The sequence below is a fragment of the Triticum dicoccoides genome, chromosome 5A, assembly GCF_002162155.2.
Source record: "Triticum dicoccoides isolate Atlit2015 ecotype Zavitan chromosome 5A, WEW_v2.0, whole genome shotgun sequence".
NCBI lineage: Eukaryota > Viridiplantae > Streptophyta > Magnoliopsida > Poales > Poaceae > Triticum > Triticum dicoccoides.
In genome coordinates, this window is record NC_041388.1 from 676,942,437 (window position 1) to 676,959,298 (window position 16,862).

Consider the following 16,862-nt stretch of genomic DNA (forward strand, 5'->3'; position numbering starts at 1 on the left):
CTCACTTGATCATCTATGTACATCTCAGTTTCTTGATCATCAATTTTAAACCTTCCCTCGTAAACACTGATCATTAGTACCTAAAAAACTGATCATTAACTGTTCATTAAACTACGTTTTTGTATATTTACAAAAAGGGTGTGTCCTAGTTACTGCATATCAAGCACAAAGTGAAAAAAAAGGAGAAATATCCACACGAATCTTGATGTAAGATCAATGACATAGGACTTAGATGTGCAATAGTTATGATACATCTAGATGTGCTTTAGCAAAACTGTTGTTTAAAACCAAAATAGGGATGCAAAACTGATGATTCACGTATGCCTCATCTTTTTTTTTGAGGGGTATGCCTTATCTTCTTGAGAAGATCTCTTTAATTTCTCCTCCTAAGTAGAGTACCACATATAGTAAAAAAACCTAATTAAGGGACGAATACACGTTTGTTGCTAATTAATTTCTCAACAGGTATACTACTAATAATCGACTAATTAAGGTAGGTATCTAAATCTAGTTGGTGTGGGTTGGCATGTAGTATCTGTTTGTGAACCAGGCCTTGTCGGCGACGACCTTGACGCCGTCCTGGTTGCGGTGCCACTCGTAGTAGGCGTGGGTCCTGTTCTTGATGTCCAGCGTGGCGTGCCCGTAGCTGGCCTCCCTGAATGCGGAGTAGTCCGGCTGCGGCGACCGGAAGCTGTTGGCGAGCCCCTCGGTGTTCCCGCCGTCGCCGATGTTGATGTAGACGGGAGCGGAGGCGTTGAACTGCGGCGTGGCCTTGCCGTTGGCGATGTCGTAGGTGACGTTGGAGACGCGGTGGGTGCGCTCGTACGAGTGGACGTGGCCGGCGAGGACGAGGTCGACCTTGGCGTCGACGAGCCAGCGCTCGAACTGGACGCGCATCGTCTCGCCCTCCATGTAGTGGTAGTCGTTCGTGTTGTACCAGGGCGAGTGCACGCAGACGATGAGCCAGGGGGTCGTCCTCCGGTCCACGCGCCGGAGCTCGTCCTGCAGCCACGTCCACTGCGGCGTGTACTTGCCGTAGGCGGAGTAGGAGGAGAGCATGATGACGTGGGCGGACGCCATCTTCACCGAGTACCAGAGGTGCTCGGTGCTGTTGGATGCGCGGAAAGGGGTGGGGTACCGGTGCGTGAACGGCTTGAACGGCGCCGTCTCGCCGATCTCCGGCGCGTAGTCGATCTCGTGGTTGCCGGCGGTCCAGATCCAGGGCTGGTACGCGACGCTGCGCTCCACGAAGCGCGCCCACGTGTCCCAGCGGCGGTTGTCGTGGCCCGGGTGGTTGTCGGCGTAGGACAGGTCGCCGATGAAGAGCACGGCGTCGCCGCCGTTGGCCTCGTAGTGGGCCACCGTGTCGTTGGAGTGGAACGTCTGGCCGAGATCACCTGCATGCATTGGACAGACGTACGACTCGCAAACATTAATCAATCTACTGGTTGCACTGCACCAAGAAAGAACCCTAATACCCTATGATGATACGTACCGATGAGACCGAACTTGATGGGCGCGTCGGGGCCGGGCTTGGGCGGGGTTTTGAAGGAGAAGGACCTCACGGTGTAGCCGAAGCCGACGGCGTAGTGGTAGACGGTGGCGTGGTCGAGGCCGGTGAGCGTGGCGTGGTGGATGTAGGGGGACTGGTAGGTGCCGCCCCAGGTGTAGCGCTGGACGGTGCCCTCGGCCGTGAGGTTGAGGTTGTCGGCGGCGAGGCCGTAGCGGACGACGTTACTGCCCGGGTGCTCCGGGGTAACCCAGGATATCGTCATGGCGTGGCCGGTCAGATCGCCCTGGGTGATGTGGACCTGCTCCGGCGCATTGTCGCCAGGCGGCGGCCGGAACACGTCGGCGTCGAGCGGCATGTCGGGGAGCATCTGCAGGCTCCGCCGGTACGGGCTCGTCACACCGGCGGCCGCGGAGGCGGCGTGCGCCGCCAGGAGGAAGAGCACCGCGAGCACACGCTCCATCTTGGGTTCGTTCTACTAATCGGCCGCTGAGATCGATCGAACGCCAAATATATATAGGCGTGCTGATTCGCAACTGTAGAATATGCTCTCCCCCAAGCGGGGAATATGTGTTGTTAGTTGAGATTTACTGTAGAATCCAGTTTGTTTGTTTCAGCTTGTCAACCGCATATAAAAAAATAGCTTACAAGAACTGCATATAAAAAATCGTATCTGCTCGCCCCGTTAGAAATACTGCTGTGTTTGAAAGAAAAATTGTTACGTTTTAATAAACATCTTTTTTTTTGAAACGTAGGCATAAGCTTCGTCTCATCTATTGATTAATTAAGGAGGGAAAGGAGTTTTTGTTACAATGACACCTTACAACCATGAATAATTACTCTCCTAAAGTTACATTCCCTAGTTTCGTAGCACCCGCTTTGGCCAAATTAAAGCATGGCCTCCTCTTTAATCAAGTGAAGAAGGATTGGAGATGAAGCACTCTTGTGGCGGCAGACGTGGACATTTCTCGTTCCAAATCATCCAACTCACAAGCATGACGAAAGAAGCTATGGCTTTTAGATAAGGGATGTTCGTGCCTGAAGAATTGACCCACCAATCTTTAACGGAATTTCCGAGGTGCCGATTACAAACCACGCCATTATGCATAACGCCTAATGCTTGTTAGCTTAACTAATTAGTGCCTTTGTAGGTTGGAATTAGTGCTAGGGGTCGTTGATAGGTCATGAGTAAGAGCATCTCTAGCTGAACTCCAAATTTTAGTCCCGCAAAAAGAAAACGCGCCATCAAATTTGAGTTAAAAAGGGTTCCTATTCAAACTCGTAAAACTGAACTCCCTAAAATATATTTCTTTGTCAGTGCTTCTAACTTTTGTTTTACAAACTTTATTTCTGAATGATCAAAGAGGCTGATAATGTCGCCTAGAGGGGGAGGGGGTAGAATAGGCGGCTACTATTTAATGCATTTCTTAGTTGCTTCTAGAGATAAGTGTGGAATTATAAGTTCTATAAAGATGGAACTAAGTGATACAACCCTATATGATGCGTATCAACATGCTAGCTAGCTACCCAAGGAAAGACACAAGAAAGTAGAAACAACAAGTAAAGAGACAACTAAAAGCGATGGAGACGATGATGTAATCTGGAGTTCACACGCTTGGGGGTGTGTTAATCTTTATTGTAGAGGATGAGGAGCAATAAATGCTCCCACTATAATGAATGTTTCACCTTCTTCTCCAAGAACCACAAGCAATGAATGCTTTGGCTCTCTTCCACTAAGGGTATCTCTTGGGGCAAGCTCCAAACCCTCACAAACGAGCCTGGGGCACAACCACACAACTTGTACGCTCCCAGGTAACACCAACCATCTAGGGTTCCCCACAAAACCAAGAGTGACAAGATTTGCCAGGAGCTCATGAGGAATCAATGAACTTGAGTTTTTCTTGGACAGATTGGTAGACCCGTGTGTCCTCCGTGACTCTCTAAAGTATGGTGTGGATTAATTAGCTAGAGAGGGAGGAATCGAAGGTTGAAGATTGAATCAATGGAGGAAAGAGGAATGGTGTCGTCTCCTTCCTCATGGGGAAGAAAAAGACTTAAATAGGTTTCCCAATTTTTTGCCCATCATTGTGTGTTCTAGCGAAGTCAGACTATCTGGGCAAATCGATTATCTGACTTTACATAGGCTTATGTTACCAAGTCACATAATGGCCATATGATAGTTGGATAGTCCAACTAGTCAGGTAATCTAGGCAATACCCAATGATTATCTGACTTTACGGAGGTTTCTATCATCAAGTCAGATAATGACCATATATTAGTCAGATAGTCCAACTAATCAGATTGTGTTTCTTTAAGGCAAATAATCTTACTTGCTCGAGAGGCAATTAACAAATGAACAGTGGCTGTTCTCTCATGGGATGTGGGTGGTATTTTTTGCTTATCGTTTTCATTAGTTCCACACTTGATCCATGGTGTAACCCCTCTTAATGGTACGGCGTGCCTATGACCAGAAAAATGAGAAACCATTGGTAGAAAATTGATGTGTCGTCTTCTTTTAATATTTTAGCTTAGGGGGTTGCCGACCAACTTTATGTTCCACTTCCAATGATGTATATACTAAAAGCATAGTCAAAAAATAGTTAGTCGTCTAATCACTATTGACATTAACACCAAAACTCTCATTTGGGGCGGATGTCCTTTCAATCACCCCCATTTGGGTGGTTAATGAAAATATGAGTTGGCACGTATAATAAAAGATATCAGGATAAGCTGAAACATTGATTTTATAAGTTTAGGTTGGGATCCACCAACATATGTGTGTTGGGGAACACAGTATTTCAAAAAAATTCCTACGATCACGCAAGATCATGAAGGAAATATGCCCTAGAGGCAATAATAAAGTTATTATTTATTTCCTTATATCATGATAAATGTTTATTATTCATGCTAGAATTGTATTAACCGGAAACATAATACATGTATGAATACATAGACAAACAGTATGTCACTAGTATGCATCTACTTGACTAGCTCGTTGATCAAAGATGGTTAAGTTTCCTAGCCATTGACATGGGTTGTCATTTGATTAACGGGATCACATCATTAGGAGAATGATGTGATTGACTTGACCCATTCCGTTAGCTTAGCACCCGATCATTTAGTATGTTGCTATTGCTTTCTTAATGACTTATACATGTTCCTATGACTATGAGATTATGCAACTCCCGTTTACCGGAGGAACACTTTGTGTGCTACCAAACGTCACAATGTAACTGGATGATTATAAAGGTGCTCTACAGGTGTCTCCGAAGGTACTTGTTGGGTTGGCGTATTTTGAGATTAGGATTTGTCACTCCGATTGTCGGAGAGGTATCTCTAGGCCCTCTCGATAATGCACATCACTTAAGCCTTGCAAGCATTGCAACTAATGAGTTAGTTGCAGAATAATGTATTACGAAACGAGTAAAGAGACTTGCCGGTAACGAGATTGAACTAGGTATTGAGATACTGACGACCGAATCTCAGGCAAGTAACATACCGATGACAAAGGGAACAACGTATGTAGTTATGCGGTCTGACCGATAAAGATCTTCGTAGAATACGTGGGAGCCAATATGAGCATCCAGGTTCCGCTATTGGTTATTGACCGGAGACGTGTCTTGATCATGCCTACATAGTTCTCGAACCCGTAGGGTCCGCACGCTTAACGTTTCGATGACAGTTATATTATGAGTTTATATGTTTTGATGTACTGAAGGTTGTTCGGAGTCCCGGATGTGATCACGGACATGACGAGGAGTCTCGAAATGGTCGAGACATGAAGATTGATATATTGGAAGCCTATGTTTGGATATCGGAAGTGTTCCGGGTGAAATCGTGATTTTTCCGGAGTACCGGGAGGTTAATGGGCCTTAGTGGGCCTTTACGGAGAAGATGAGAGGCGGCCAGGGCTAGGCCGCATGCCCCTCCCCCTAGTCCGAATAGGACAAGGAGAGGGGGGCGGCGCCCCCCTTCCTTCCTCTCTCCCTCCTCTTTCCCCCTCCCAAGTCCTAATCCAACTAGGAAGGGGGGGGGGGGAGTCCTACTCCTGGTGGGAGTAGGACTCCTCCTGGCGCGCCCCTCTCCAGGCCGGCCGCAACCCCCCCTTGCTTCTTTATATACGGGGGCAGGGGGCACCCTAGAGACACAACAATTGATCAGTTGATCTTTTAGCCGTGTGCGGTGCCCCCCTCCACCATAGTCCACCTCGATAATACTGTAGCGGTGCCTAGGCGAAGCCCTGCGTCGGTAGAACATTGTCAGTGTCAAAACTGGCGGATCTCGGGTAGGTGGTCCTGAACTGTGCGTCTAGGCGGATGGTAACAGGAGGCGGGGGACACGATGTTTACCCAGGTTCGGGCCCTCTTGATGGAGGTAATACCCTACGTCCTGCTTGATTGTTCTTGATAATATGAATAGTACAAGAGTTGATCTACCACGAGATCGAAGAGGCTAAACCCTCGAAGTTAGCCTATGGTATGATTGTTGTTGTTGTTGTTGTTGTTGTTGTTTTTGTTGTTGTTGTTCCTACGGACTAAACCCTCCGATTTATATAGACACCGGAGGGGGCTAGGGTTACACAGAGTCGGTTACAAGGAAGGAGATCTACATATTCGTAGTGCCAAGCTTGCCTTCCACGCCAAGGAGAGTCCCATCCGGACACGGGACAAAGTCTTCAATCTTATATCTTCATAGTCCAATAGTCCGGCCAAAGGATATAATCCGGCTGTCCGGATACCCCCTAATCCAGGACTCCCTCAGTAGCCCCTGAACCAGGCTTCAATGACGATGAGTCTGGCATGCGGATTGTCTTCGGCATTGCAAGGCGGGTTCCTCCTCCGAATACTTCATAGAAGATTTTGAACACGAGGATCGTGTCCGGCTCTGCAAAACAAGTTCCACATACCACCGTAGAGAGAATAATATTTCCACAAATCTAATCTGCTGACGTACCCCGTAGTGTGACATCACGCCATAGCCAGGTCTTTATTTGAATCATTTTCATAACCCATCTCAGCGTGTTTCACGAGGCGGATTCCTTGACATCACGCCATAGCCAGGTCTTTATGCTCTCCTCCAAACGGCCACGAGGAGGACGCTTGATATTCACCCTCTTTATAAAGGGGACAAGGCTTTTTCTTTTTTCCCTCTCGTGCTCAATCAAATCCTTCCCCCGCCTCGAGTTCTAACACCCAAAACTCAGGTCAGGTGCTTCGGACCTTCAACTATGTCCGGATCCAACCTTCAAGGTCGGTGGATGCCTTCCTCCGTCACGGAGGAGGACATCAAGAAGTTGAGAGAGGCCAGATATCTGACCGCCAAAATTTCGCATCGGTTGCCTGCCCGAGGGCAGGTCGTCCCTACTCCCGAACCCAACGAGAGCGTCGTGTTCGTCTCCCACTTCCTCCGAGGACTAGGCCTCGCTCTGGATCCCTTTGTTAGGGGTCTTATGTTCTATTACGGGCTAGATTTTCAAGATCTGGCCCCGGATTCCCTTCTTCACATCTCGACATTTATTGTCGTATGTGAGGCCTTCCTCCGCATTACCCCTCACTTCGGCCTGTGGCTCAAGACCTTCGATGTGAAGCCGAAGATGATCGAGGAGCAGCATGCAGCGTGTGGAGGCGCTTTAATAAGCAAAATCGCTGACGCTCCATGGCCTGAGGGTTGCTTCCCAGAGGTGTCCGGATTGTGGCAGCGGGACTGGTTCTACATCACAGCTCCACGAGATTTTCTGTTATCGGGGGGTATGAACCATAGAGAAGTTGGAATATAGTAGGTTGAACACCAATTTAAATAAATAATTATTTAATTACAGTACCTTAAAGTGGTGGTTTATTTTCTTATACTAACGGCGCTCACGAGATTTTCTGTTGAGTTTTGTGTTGTGAAGTTTTCAAGTTTTTGGGTAAAGATTTGATGGATTTTCGAACAAGGAGTGGCAAGTGCCTAAGCTTGGGGATGCCCAAGGCACCCCAAGGTAAAATCCAAGTACAACCAAAAGCCTAAGCTTGGGGATGCCCCGGAAGGCATCCCCTCTTTCGTCTTCGTCTATCAGTAACTTTACTTGAGGCTATATGTTTATTCACCACATGATATGTGTTTTGCTTCGAACGTCTTGTATGATTTGAGTCTTTGCTTTTTAGTTTACCACAATCATCCTTGCTGTACACACCTTTTGGGAGAGACACGCATGAATCAGAATTTATTAGAATACTCTATGTGCTTCACTTATATCTTTTGAGCTATACAATTTCCCTCTAGTGCTTCACTTATATCCTTTTAGAGCATGGTGGTGGTTTTATTTTATAGAAATTATTGATCTCTCATGCTTCACTTATATTATTTTGAGAGTCTTTTAGAAAATCATGGTAATTTGCTTTGGTAATAAAACTAGTCTTAATATGATGTGCATCCAAGATGGGTATAATAAAAACTTTCATATAAAGTGCATTGAATAGTAGGAGAAGTTTGATACTTGATGATTGTTTTGAGACATGAGGATGGTGATATTAGAGTCATGCTAGTTGATAATTGTTAATTCGAGAAATACTTGTGTTGAGGTTTGCAAGTCCTGTAGCATGCACGTATGGTAACCGTTGTGTAACAAATTTGAAGCATGAGGTATTTCTTTGATTGTCTTCCTTATGAGTGGCGGTCGGGAACGAGCGATGGCCTTTTCCTACCAATCTACCCCCTAGGACCATGCACGTAGTGCTTGGTTTTTGATGACTTGTAGATTTTTGTAATAAGTATGTGAGTTCTTCATGACTAATGTTGAGTCCATGGATTATACACACTCTCACCCTTCCACCATTGCTAGCCTCTCTAGTACCGTGCAATTTTCGCCGGTACCATAAACCCACCATTTACCTTCCTCAGAACAGCCACCATACCTACCTATTATGGCATTTCCATAGCCATTCCAAGATATATTGCCATGCAACTTTCCACCGTTCAGTTTATTATGACACGCTCCATCATTGTCGGTGTACTAGAGTAGGGGTACCCTAGTATCCCGAACTCGTGCACGGGCAGTTGCAGCGCCCCGCGGCAAGGCTTGCCGGGTGACCGCCAAGACCCTCCGTGGTTCCCTTGAAGACCATTCAAGAACAAAGTACTCAAACCAAGGCCCCGGCAAGAGGAGCTTGCCGGGACGGCCAACCAAGGCCCCGGCAAGAGGATCTTGCCGGGAAGAGACAAGACCCCGGCAAGAGGAGCTTGCCGGGAAGGCCACTCAAGGCATACCAAGAAAGCTTGCCGCGACGCGCCCTGCGTCCCGGCAAGATCCGGCGAGCGACAAGCTTCCGGACGCGACAAGACGACGGCCGCGGCAAGGAGTTTGCCGCGGGAAACCCCCACTTCGTGCCTGCGCTCCAGCACACCTGCTAACGTGTCGCTCTAGGGCTCTCCCAAGCACATGTGGCAGGAGGCCGTGCAGCTAGGGGTACGTGGTGGCAAGCAGAGATGAAGAGAAGCCCATCGTGGCAAACGGTGGCGCTCCTAACGGTCACCTTTTGCACTGTTTAGGAGACTCAGACAGGCATTTAATGCCCTTGTCCCCTGCCGTCAGAGTTAGGTAGGGTGCACTGTATCCACAGTAGCGGTAGCTGCACCTACCGCATCCTTTTCCATTTCTACCCTTTTAGTCTACGTTGCCACCTGTGGGTAACCCCTTGAAAGTATAAAAGGAGGCCCAAGCGCAACGTAGAGGAGGTTCGGCCAGTTCGGCTCATTCAACACCAGGAAAACTCTCACACTCAGTCTGGCAGCGTCCATCGCTCCTGAGCAAGAATCCAATATACACAAACAAGCAGCAGTAGGGTTTTACGCATCCGTGCGGCCCGAAGCTGGGTAAAATCGCCCGCGTGTACTGCCTCGATCCGCTCTTTGTGCGCTCTCCGCCCCCCACCGAACCGAAAGGGGCCCTGTCCCCATAGGTGTTGGTGGAATCAGCATCCCCCCGACATCTCTGGCGCGCCAGGTAGGGGGCGTCGAGATTGTGCGAACCCGATCCAGCGTGCACGCAAGCTAAATCTTCATCGTCTTCATCGACATGCCACCGAAGAAGAAGGATTTGGAGGCAGCTGTTCCGTCCGCGTCGCTTCCACCGCCTCCGGAGCAAACGGGTGGTGGAATGGATGCCGGCGGAGGAATGGGCATCGACGAGGGAGCCCACAGCGCTGCCAAGTCCAAGGACAAGGCGGCACAGACGTCGGCGTCCATGCGCGCACCGCGTCCCTCTCAAGATGCGCGGGACCAGCAGCGTCATGGCGTTCGCAGCGCCATACGTCCGCTGACCCAAGATCAAGCTGGTGGTTCGCGTGGCGTTCAAGACCAGCATGCACGCCAGCATGCTGGCCCCAGCGAGGTACGGTCGCCGGGACGGGACGCTGCTCCTTCTAACTTGGTTAGGAGTCCGAGCACGCCCCTCTCCTCGCACCGTTCACCTCCGCCGCCCACCACCCCAGCAGAAGCCTTGGCGCGGGCCCAGCTGCTCCTGGACATTCCTTCGACGGCGGACAAGACCGACGAATGGAGGGCCACTATCCAGAGCCTCATCGGCTTCGCCAACGGCGACACCGCGCGGCGACCAAGCACCTCGCTGCTGCGGCAGGACAGCCGGACGCAAGCCGATGGCAACAAGACTGAGGGAGGTGCGACTTCCATGCACTCTCCGCTACGAAGGCAAAAATCGCCGACTCGCCGGGTCCACCCCAACAGCGGCTCCACCGCGTCGTCGGACCCACGAGCTCGTCGCGACCAGCGCCAAGTTCTCCATGAACGACAACAAGAAGACGCTCGAACCCGCATCGAGCGCCAAAGAGAAGCGCGGTGTCAATCCGACAAGCGCGCTGGGCTCTCTATTGACATGCATGCGCCAGGGGAACCAGGCGATCTGCCGTACGCGGTAGGTTGTCCTGCGTTCACCCGTGAGCTGCGGCAAGTCCAGTGGCCCAGCACAAAGAATTTCAAGCCTGACGTGCCGGAGAAGTACGACGGCAAGATGCACCCGTCGGAGTTCCTCAGCATCTACACCATTGCGGTGCAGGCTGCCGGGGGACGGGATGACAAGATACTTGCCAACTACTTCCCGCTGGTGCTCAAGCCCAATGTCAGATCCTGGCTCATGCACTTGCCGGACAACTCCATATCCTCCTGGGCTGATTTGTGCCATCAGTTTGTCGGCGCCTTTACAGGCAGCCACAAGCCACATGGCCAAGAGAGCGATCTTCATCTGCTTGCCCAGAAGGAAGGAGAGCCATTGCGCAAGTACATTCAGAGATTCAGCCGTGTACAGCACAACATCCCAGACGTCCACCCCGCCGCGATCATTAGCGCGTTCCATCAAAACGTGCGAAACCGAAGGATGAGGGAGGAGATGGCGATGTGTAAAATCAGAGACGTCAGTGAGCTTTATGCCATGGCTGACAAGTGTGCACGCGCTGAAGAGGGGAGGAGGCTCCCCGGAGAGAGTACAGGAGCAGGAGAATCTGACAGTGAGGATGCCGCCCCGGCAAGGAAAGGCCGGTGGCGGAACAACAGAAGGAATAAGGGTAAGGAAGTGCTAGTTGTCGAGCAGACCGGCAACGGAGGTGGCGCCAAGGAAGCTAAGGCTGGTGGCTCCGACAAGGAGGCCCATCCTGTGGCGGCCGCCGACAAGCAGGACAGCTCCGGCAGGCAGTATTGCAAGATTCACCGCACCAAGGGTCACGATCTCCAGAACTGCAAGAAGGTCGAACAACTTGCTGAGCAGCAGAAAGCTGAATACGAGCGACGCGACAAAGAGAAGGCCCAGGAAGGAACCGGTGGATCCGGCAAGAAACGCCCCAGCCGGGGAGGACGCCGCGGCAAGGCCAAGTAGAAGCAAGGAGACAGACCTCCCCGCGGCCGCGACAAGGATGAAGATGACGATGATGACGAAGACGTGGATGACGATGAGGCCGATGAGCAGGAATTTCAGAAAGCCACAGAGGTCTTGTGCGTTGACGGTGGCGCCTCTCTGCATACTTCGCACCGCCAGCTCAAGCAGTGGATGCGAGAAGTGAATGCAGCAGAGCCATCCATAGAGTCACGCAAGCCCCTGAAATGGTCCAGCACGCCTATCATCTTCGACATTGGGGATCACCCTGATCGCGTAACTGCGGTCGGGTGCTTGCCGATGTTGGTCTCACCAACTATCCGCAACCTCAAGGTCACAAAGATGCTAGTTGACGGCGGGGCCGGCTTGAATCTCATCTCCTCCGTGGTCCTTCACAAACTCCAGATCCCTGACAGCGAGCTCGAAGAGACCGGCACATTCCAAGGAATCAACCCAGGAAGGAGCAAGCCGAAAGGGAAGATCACGCTGCCGGTCACATTTGGCAGCGAGCTGAATTTCAGAACTGAGAGGGTCACATTTGACGTTGCCGATTTTCCATTACCCTACAATGGGATCCTTGGCCGTCCAGCGCTCGCCAAGTTTATGGCAGCCTCTCACTATGCATACAACGTGCTCAAAATGCCAGGCCCGATAAGTGTCATCTCTGTCCCGGCGACAAGAAGGATGCCCTTATCTGCGCCGACAAGATCTACCGGGAAGCAGCAGCCGCAGCTGATCACCACACGCTTGCCGCTGAAGCTCCCGGGGGGCAGAAGAAGGCCAAGTCCGGCAAGAGCTCTGATGCCCACTCCGGCAAGCGCACCTCTTCAGAGTGCTGCGCTACCATCGAGGACGCACCATCGAGCTCCACCGGCAAGTGCAAGAAGACGATGGCAGCTCCACCCGAGACCAAGAAGGTGCCCGCCAAGGAGGACGGCACTGGTGGTACCTTCACCATCAGTGCCACGCTTGACCCCAAATAGGAAAGCGTGCTCGTTGCTTTCCTGCGGGCGAATGTCGACGTGTTTGCATGGCAACCGTCTGATATCCCCGGTGTTCCCAGGAAAGTAATCGAGCACCACCTTGCCGTCTGTCCTCATGCGCGGCCCATCAAGCAGAGAGTCAGGAAGCAAGCGGTGGAGCGCCAAGAGTTCATTGCAGAAGAAATCAGGAAATTGGAAGCAGCAGGCCTTGTCAGAGGAGTGCTCCATCCCACGTGGTTGGCCAATCCTGTAGTCGTGCGCAAGGCGAACGGGAAATGGAGGCTTTGTATAGACTTCACTGATGTCAATAAAGCTTGTCCCAAAGATCCATTTCCCTTGCCGCGCATTGACCAGATTGTTGACTCCACAGCTGGATGTGATTTGCTTTCATTTCTTGATGCGTATTCAGGATACCATCAAATCTTCATGGCAGAAGAGGATGAGGAGAAAACCGTATTTATCACCCCTTGTGGCACATACTGTTTTGTATGAATGCCCTTTGGGTTGAAGAATGCTGGTTCAACATTTGCAAGAGTAGTCCATGTCGCTTTTGAGCCACAGATACACAGAAATCTGGAAGCCTACATGGATGATATAGTGGTCAAGAGCAAGGACAAGGCTACCCTGATCCAAGATTTAGAAGAAACTTTTGCAAATCTGCGCAAGATCAACCTCAAGCTCAACCCCGAGAAGTGCGTGTTTGGAGTCCCTTCCGGCAAGCTTCTCGGGTTCTTTGTGTCTCAGCGGGGAATTGAAGCCAACCCCGACAAGATTAAGGCCATCGAGCAGATTGAAGCACCAAAGCGCGTCAAGGATGTGCGAAGGCTTGCCGGTTGCGTGGCTACTCTCAGCAGGTTTATCTCTAAGTCTGCTGAGCCCGCCCTGCCGTTTTTCAAAATATTGAAAACGGCAGGTCCAATGAAATGGACTCCGGAAGCGGAGGCTGCGCTGCAGGACTTGAAGAGGTACCTGTCCTCCACTCCAATACTTGTCGCACCTAAGCCACAAGAGAGGTTGCTGCTGTACCTAGCGGCAACCAATCAAGTGGTTAGTGCTGCGTTAGTAGCGGAGAGGGAGGCAGACGATGAGCCAGCAACCGCAGCAAGTGAATCCAGCGACAAGCAGGGGGCTTCTCCGACAAGCTCTGGTCCGGCAAGCTCTGGTCCCAACAAAGATGGATCTGCGCAGATGTGCAAGGACGTGCAGAAGAAGATGGTGCAGCGCCCAGTTTACTTTGTCAGCTCCCTTCTCCAGGGGGCTAGGTCGAGGTACTCTGGTGTGCAAAAATTGCTTTTCGGCCTTCTCATGGCCTCGAGAAAGCCGCGCCATTACTTCCAGGCACACGAGATCACAGTCGTCACTCGCTTTCCGCTGAAGAGGATACTGCAGAATCCGGAAGCAACAGGCAGGATTGTCGAGTGGGCATTGGAACTATCAAGCTTTGGCCTCAAGTTTGAGAGCACTGCAACAATCCAAAGCAGGGCATTGGCAGAGTTCATAGCAGAGTGGATTCCAACTCCAGATGAGGAAATTCCAGAGACGAGCATCCCCGTCAAGGAGACAAGCAAAGAGTGGCTGATGTACTTTGATGGTGCCTTCTCGCTGCAAGGCGCCGGTGCTGGCGTGCTGCTTATCGCACCCACCGGAGAGCACCTCAAGTACGTAGTCCAGATGCACTTTCCCAAAGAGCAAGCAACCAACAATACTGCAGAGTATGAAGGATTGCTTGCCGGTCTCAGAATAGCAGCCGACCTTGGGATCAAGAAGCTCATTATCAGGGGTGACTCGCAGCTTGTCGTCCACCAAGTGAACAAGAACTACCAGAGCCCGTTGATGGAAGCATATGTTGATGAAGTGAGGAAGCTAGAAGAGCGCTTTGATGGCCTACAAATGGAGCATATCCAAAGAGCTCAGAATGACATTGCTAATGGCCTGTCAAAATGCGCTGCACTAAAGTTGCCTGTGGAACCAGGGATCTTTGTGCTCAAGCTGACTCAACCTTCCGTGACACCATCAACTGGACAGAATAAGAAGAGGAAGTTGGTTTCTGGTGACTACTTTCCGGCAGAGCTCCCCGAAGCCGCCGCCAAGAAAGTCCCCAAGATCAACACCAAGGATGCTGAGGGGCAGTCTGCTCCGGCAAACCTTATGGTTTGTTCCGTCGAAGCAAATGCTCCCGACAAGTTCTGCTCCGGCAAGCTTGCCGGGGAATATCACGCTCCGGCAGAGCCGCAGGATCTTGCTGTAGAAGCGGATGTTCCCGCAGCAACAGATATGCCTTTAGTCCTTGTTGTTGAGCCGCAAGCTCCAGCATGGGCGCAGCAGATCGTCCGTTTCCTTCAGACAGGAGAGCTTCCCGAAGAGCAAGAAGAAGCTGAAAAAGTAGCCCGGCAGTCAAGTATGTACAAGTTTGTCGACAGCACACTGTACAGAATAAGACTCAACGGTGTGAAATTGAAGTGCATTCGCCGGGAAGATGGACAATAGCTGTTGGCAGAGATACATGGAGGCTTATGTGGTCACCACATTGGCGCAAGAGCACTTGTCGGCAAAGCATTCCGACAAGGCTTCTTCTGGCCGACAGCCCTCCAGGATGCAACTGCATAAGTAACCAAGTGTGAAGCGTGCCAGTTCCATTCCAAACAGATACACCAGCCAGCTCAAACTCTCCAGACGATCCCTTTATCCTGGCCATTTTCGGTCTGGGGGCTCGACATCCTCGGCCCCTTCCCCCAAGCTGTCGGGGGCTTTGAGTTCTTGTACGTTGCAATCGACAAGTTCACAAAGTGGCCGGAAGTGGAACCAGTGAGGAAGGTGACAGCACAGTCAGCAGTCAAGTTCTTCAGGTCGATTGTTTGCCGTTTCGGGATCCCGAACAGAATCATCACCGACAACGGCACACAATTTACGAGCCGCACCTTCATGCAGTACGTCCAAGATCTTGGCGCCAAGGTCTGCTTCGCTTCTGTTGCTCATCCAAGAAGCAACGGTCAAGCGGAGAGGGCAAACGCTGAAGTGCTGCGAGGCCTCAAGACCAGAACTTTCGACAGGCTGCACAAGTGCGGAAGAAACTGGATCGAGGAGCTGCCGGTGGTTCTTTGGTCGATCAGGACGACGCCAAATCGAGCCACTGGCCAGACACCCTTCGCTCTAGTCTATGGAGCGGAGGCAGTTCTCCCCACGGAACTCGTATACGGGTCACCTCGAGTGCTCGCTTATGATGAGCTCGAGCAAGAGCAGTTGCGGCAAGATGACGCGCTGCTCCTTGAGGAAGACCGTCTCCAGGCTGCTGTGCGAGCCGCTCGCTACCAGCAAGCTCTGCACCGCTACCATAGCCGCAGAGTCAATGCCAGGAGTCTCGAGGAAGGCGACCTTGTTCTTCGGCGCGTTCAGTTGGCCAAGAATTCCAACAAGTTGACACCGAAGTGGGAAGGCCCTTATCGGGTGAAACGAGTCACTAGGCCCGGCGCTGTCCGCCTTGAGACCGAAGATGGCATTCCGGTGAGCAACTCCTGGAACATCGAGCATCTTCGTAAGTTTTACCCGTAAGGCGCGGTTGTCGGACCCTGTCCGGCAACCACCTTTCTGTACAAGTCTTGCCGCTGTTGCATGTAATCCTTTGTACAGAGCCGGGCGCAGACCCCGTGCACTAGTAAAGTTCATGTGCCCCGCACATCTTGTCAGTTTCCTTATGCTATGATCCTTTTTCGCATATATTATCTGACACTTTGTGCAGCACCAGACCCCGGTAAGTGATAACGAGCCCAAGGCTCCATATCATTGCTTTATCTCTCTGTCTCTTTCTCAAAAGAAGGAAGGTTCCCTCGCCCACAAGGTTTACCGGGGGGAAGGAGAAGATAATGGTGTGGACCAGGCCGTTCAAAAAAGTTTCTCCTTGCCGGGAAGCAGACGACAGAAAAGCTAAGTTGCTAAAGCTTGAGCAATCAGTTTTTTTAGTTTTTGAGTTATTTTCCTTGAACGACCGTGCTTTGTATGGAAAACCTGTGCGCGGAGGAACCAATTCGCAGCTAGCTGCACCCTTACTTTGTTTCGAGTCCGCTCAACAACTTAAGTGAGCTGCTAGCGCCCTTACTTTGCTTCGAGTCCGCTCAGCAACTTAAGTGAGCCGCTAGCGCCCTTACTTTGTTTCGAGTCCGCTCAACAACTTAAGTGAGCTGCAACTAGTTGCGACAAGGTTGCTTGTCGGTAGCGACCCCGCCAGCAGGCTGCTGAAGTTCTGCACTCGGCGCTCGCGGCAAGGGTGCCTGCACCGGCAAGTTTCCCTAGAAAGCGTAGGGCAGGACCATATGAAGCCAAGAGTCGAGTAAAAGAAGTAACATAGCAATGCCTAAGATAGAGTTATATTACAAAAATAACTTGTCGCGCCTCTAATAAAGTGTTCCCACGACATGACTGGCAGCGACAAGAAAAGGAGAAAATGGACGGCCTAATCTACGCGACCGCCGTCAACCCTTTTGACCTCGTTCACCCTGTCCACAATGGGTGC

The 16,862-nt window shown here is 51.0% G+C and overlaps 1 protein-coding gene across 1 annotated transcript; it reads right to left on the reverse strand.

Annotated features, from left to right (window-relative positions):
- Positions 1-297: 297 nt before the first annotated feature.
- LOC119298405 (purple acid phosphatase 2-like) lies at positions 298-1,973 on the reverse strand. The gene is made up of 2 exons (XM_037575822.1): positions 1,496-1,973; positions 298-1,397 (listed from the first exon to the last, which is right to left on the reverse strand). Exons 1-2 carry the CDS (start codon positions 1,971-1,973, stop codon positions 508-510), a joined length of 1,368 nt encoding a protein of 455 aa, XP_037431719.1. The 3' UTR covers positions 298-507.
- Between the last annotated feature and the right edge of the window lie 14,889 nt (positions 1,974-16,862).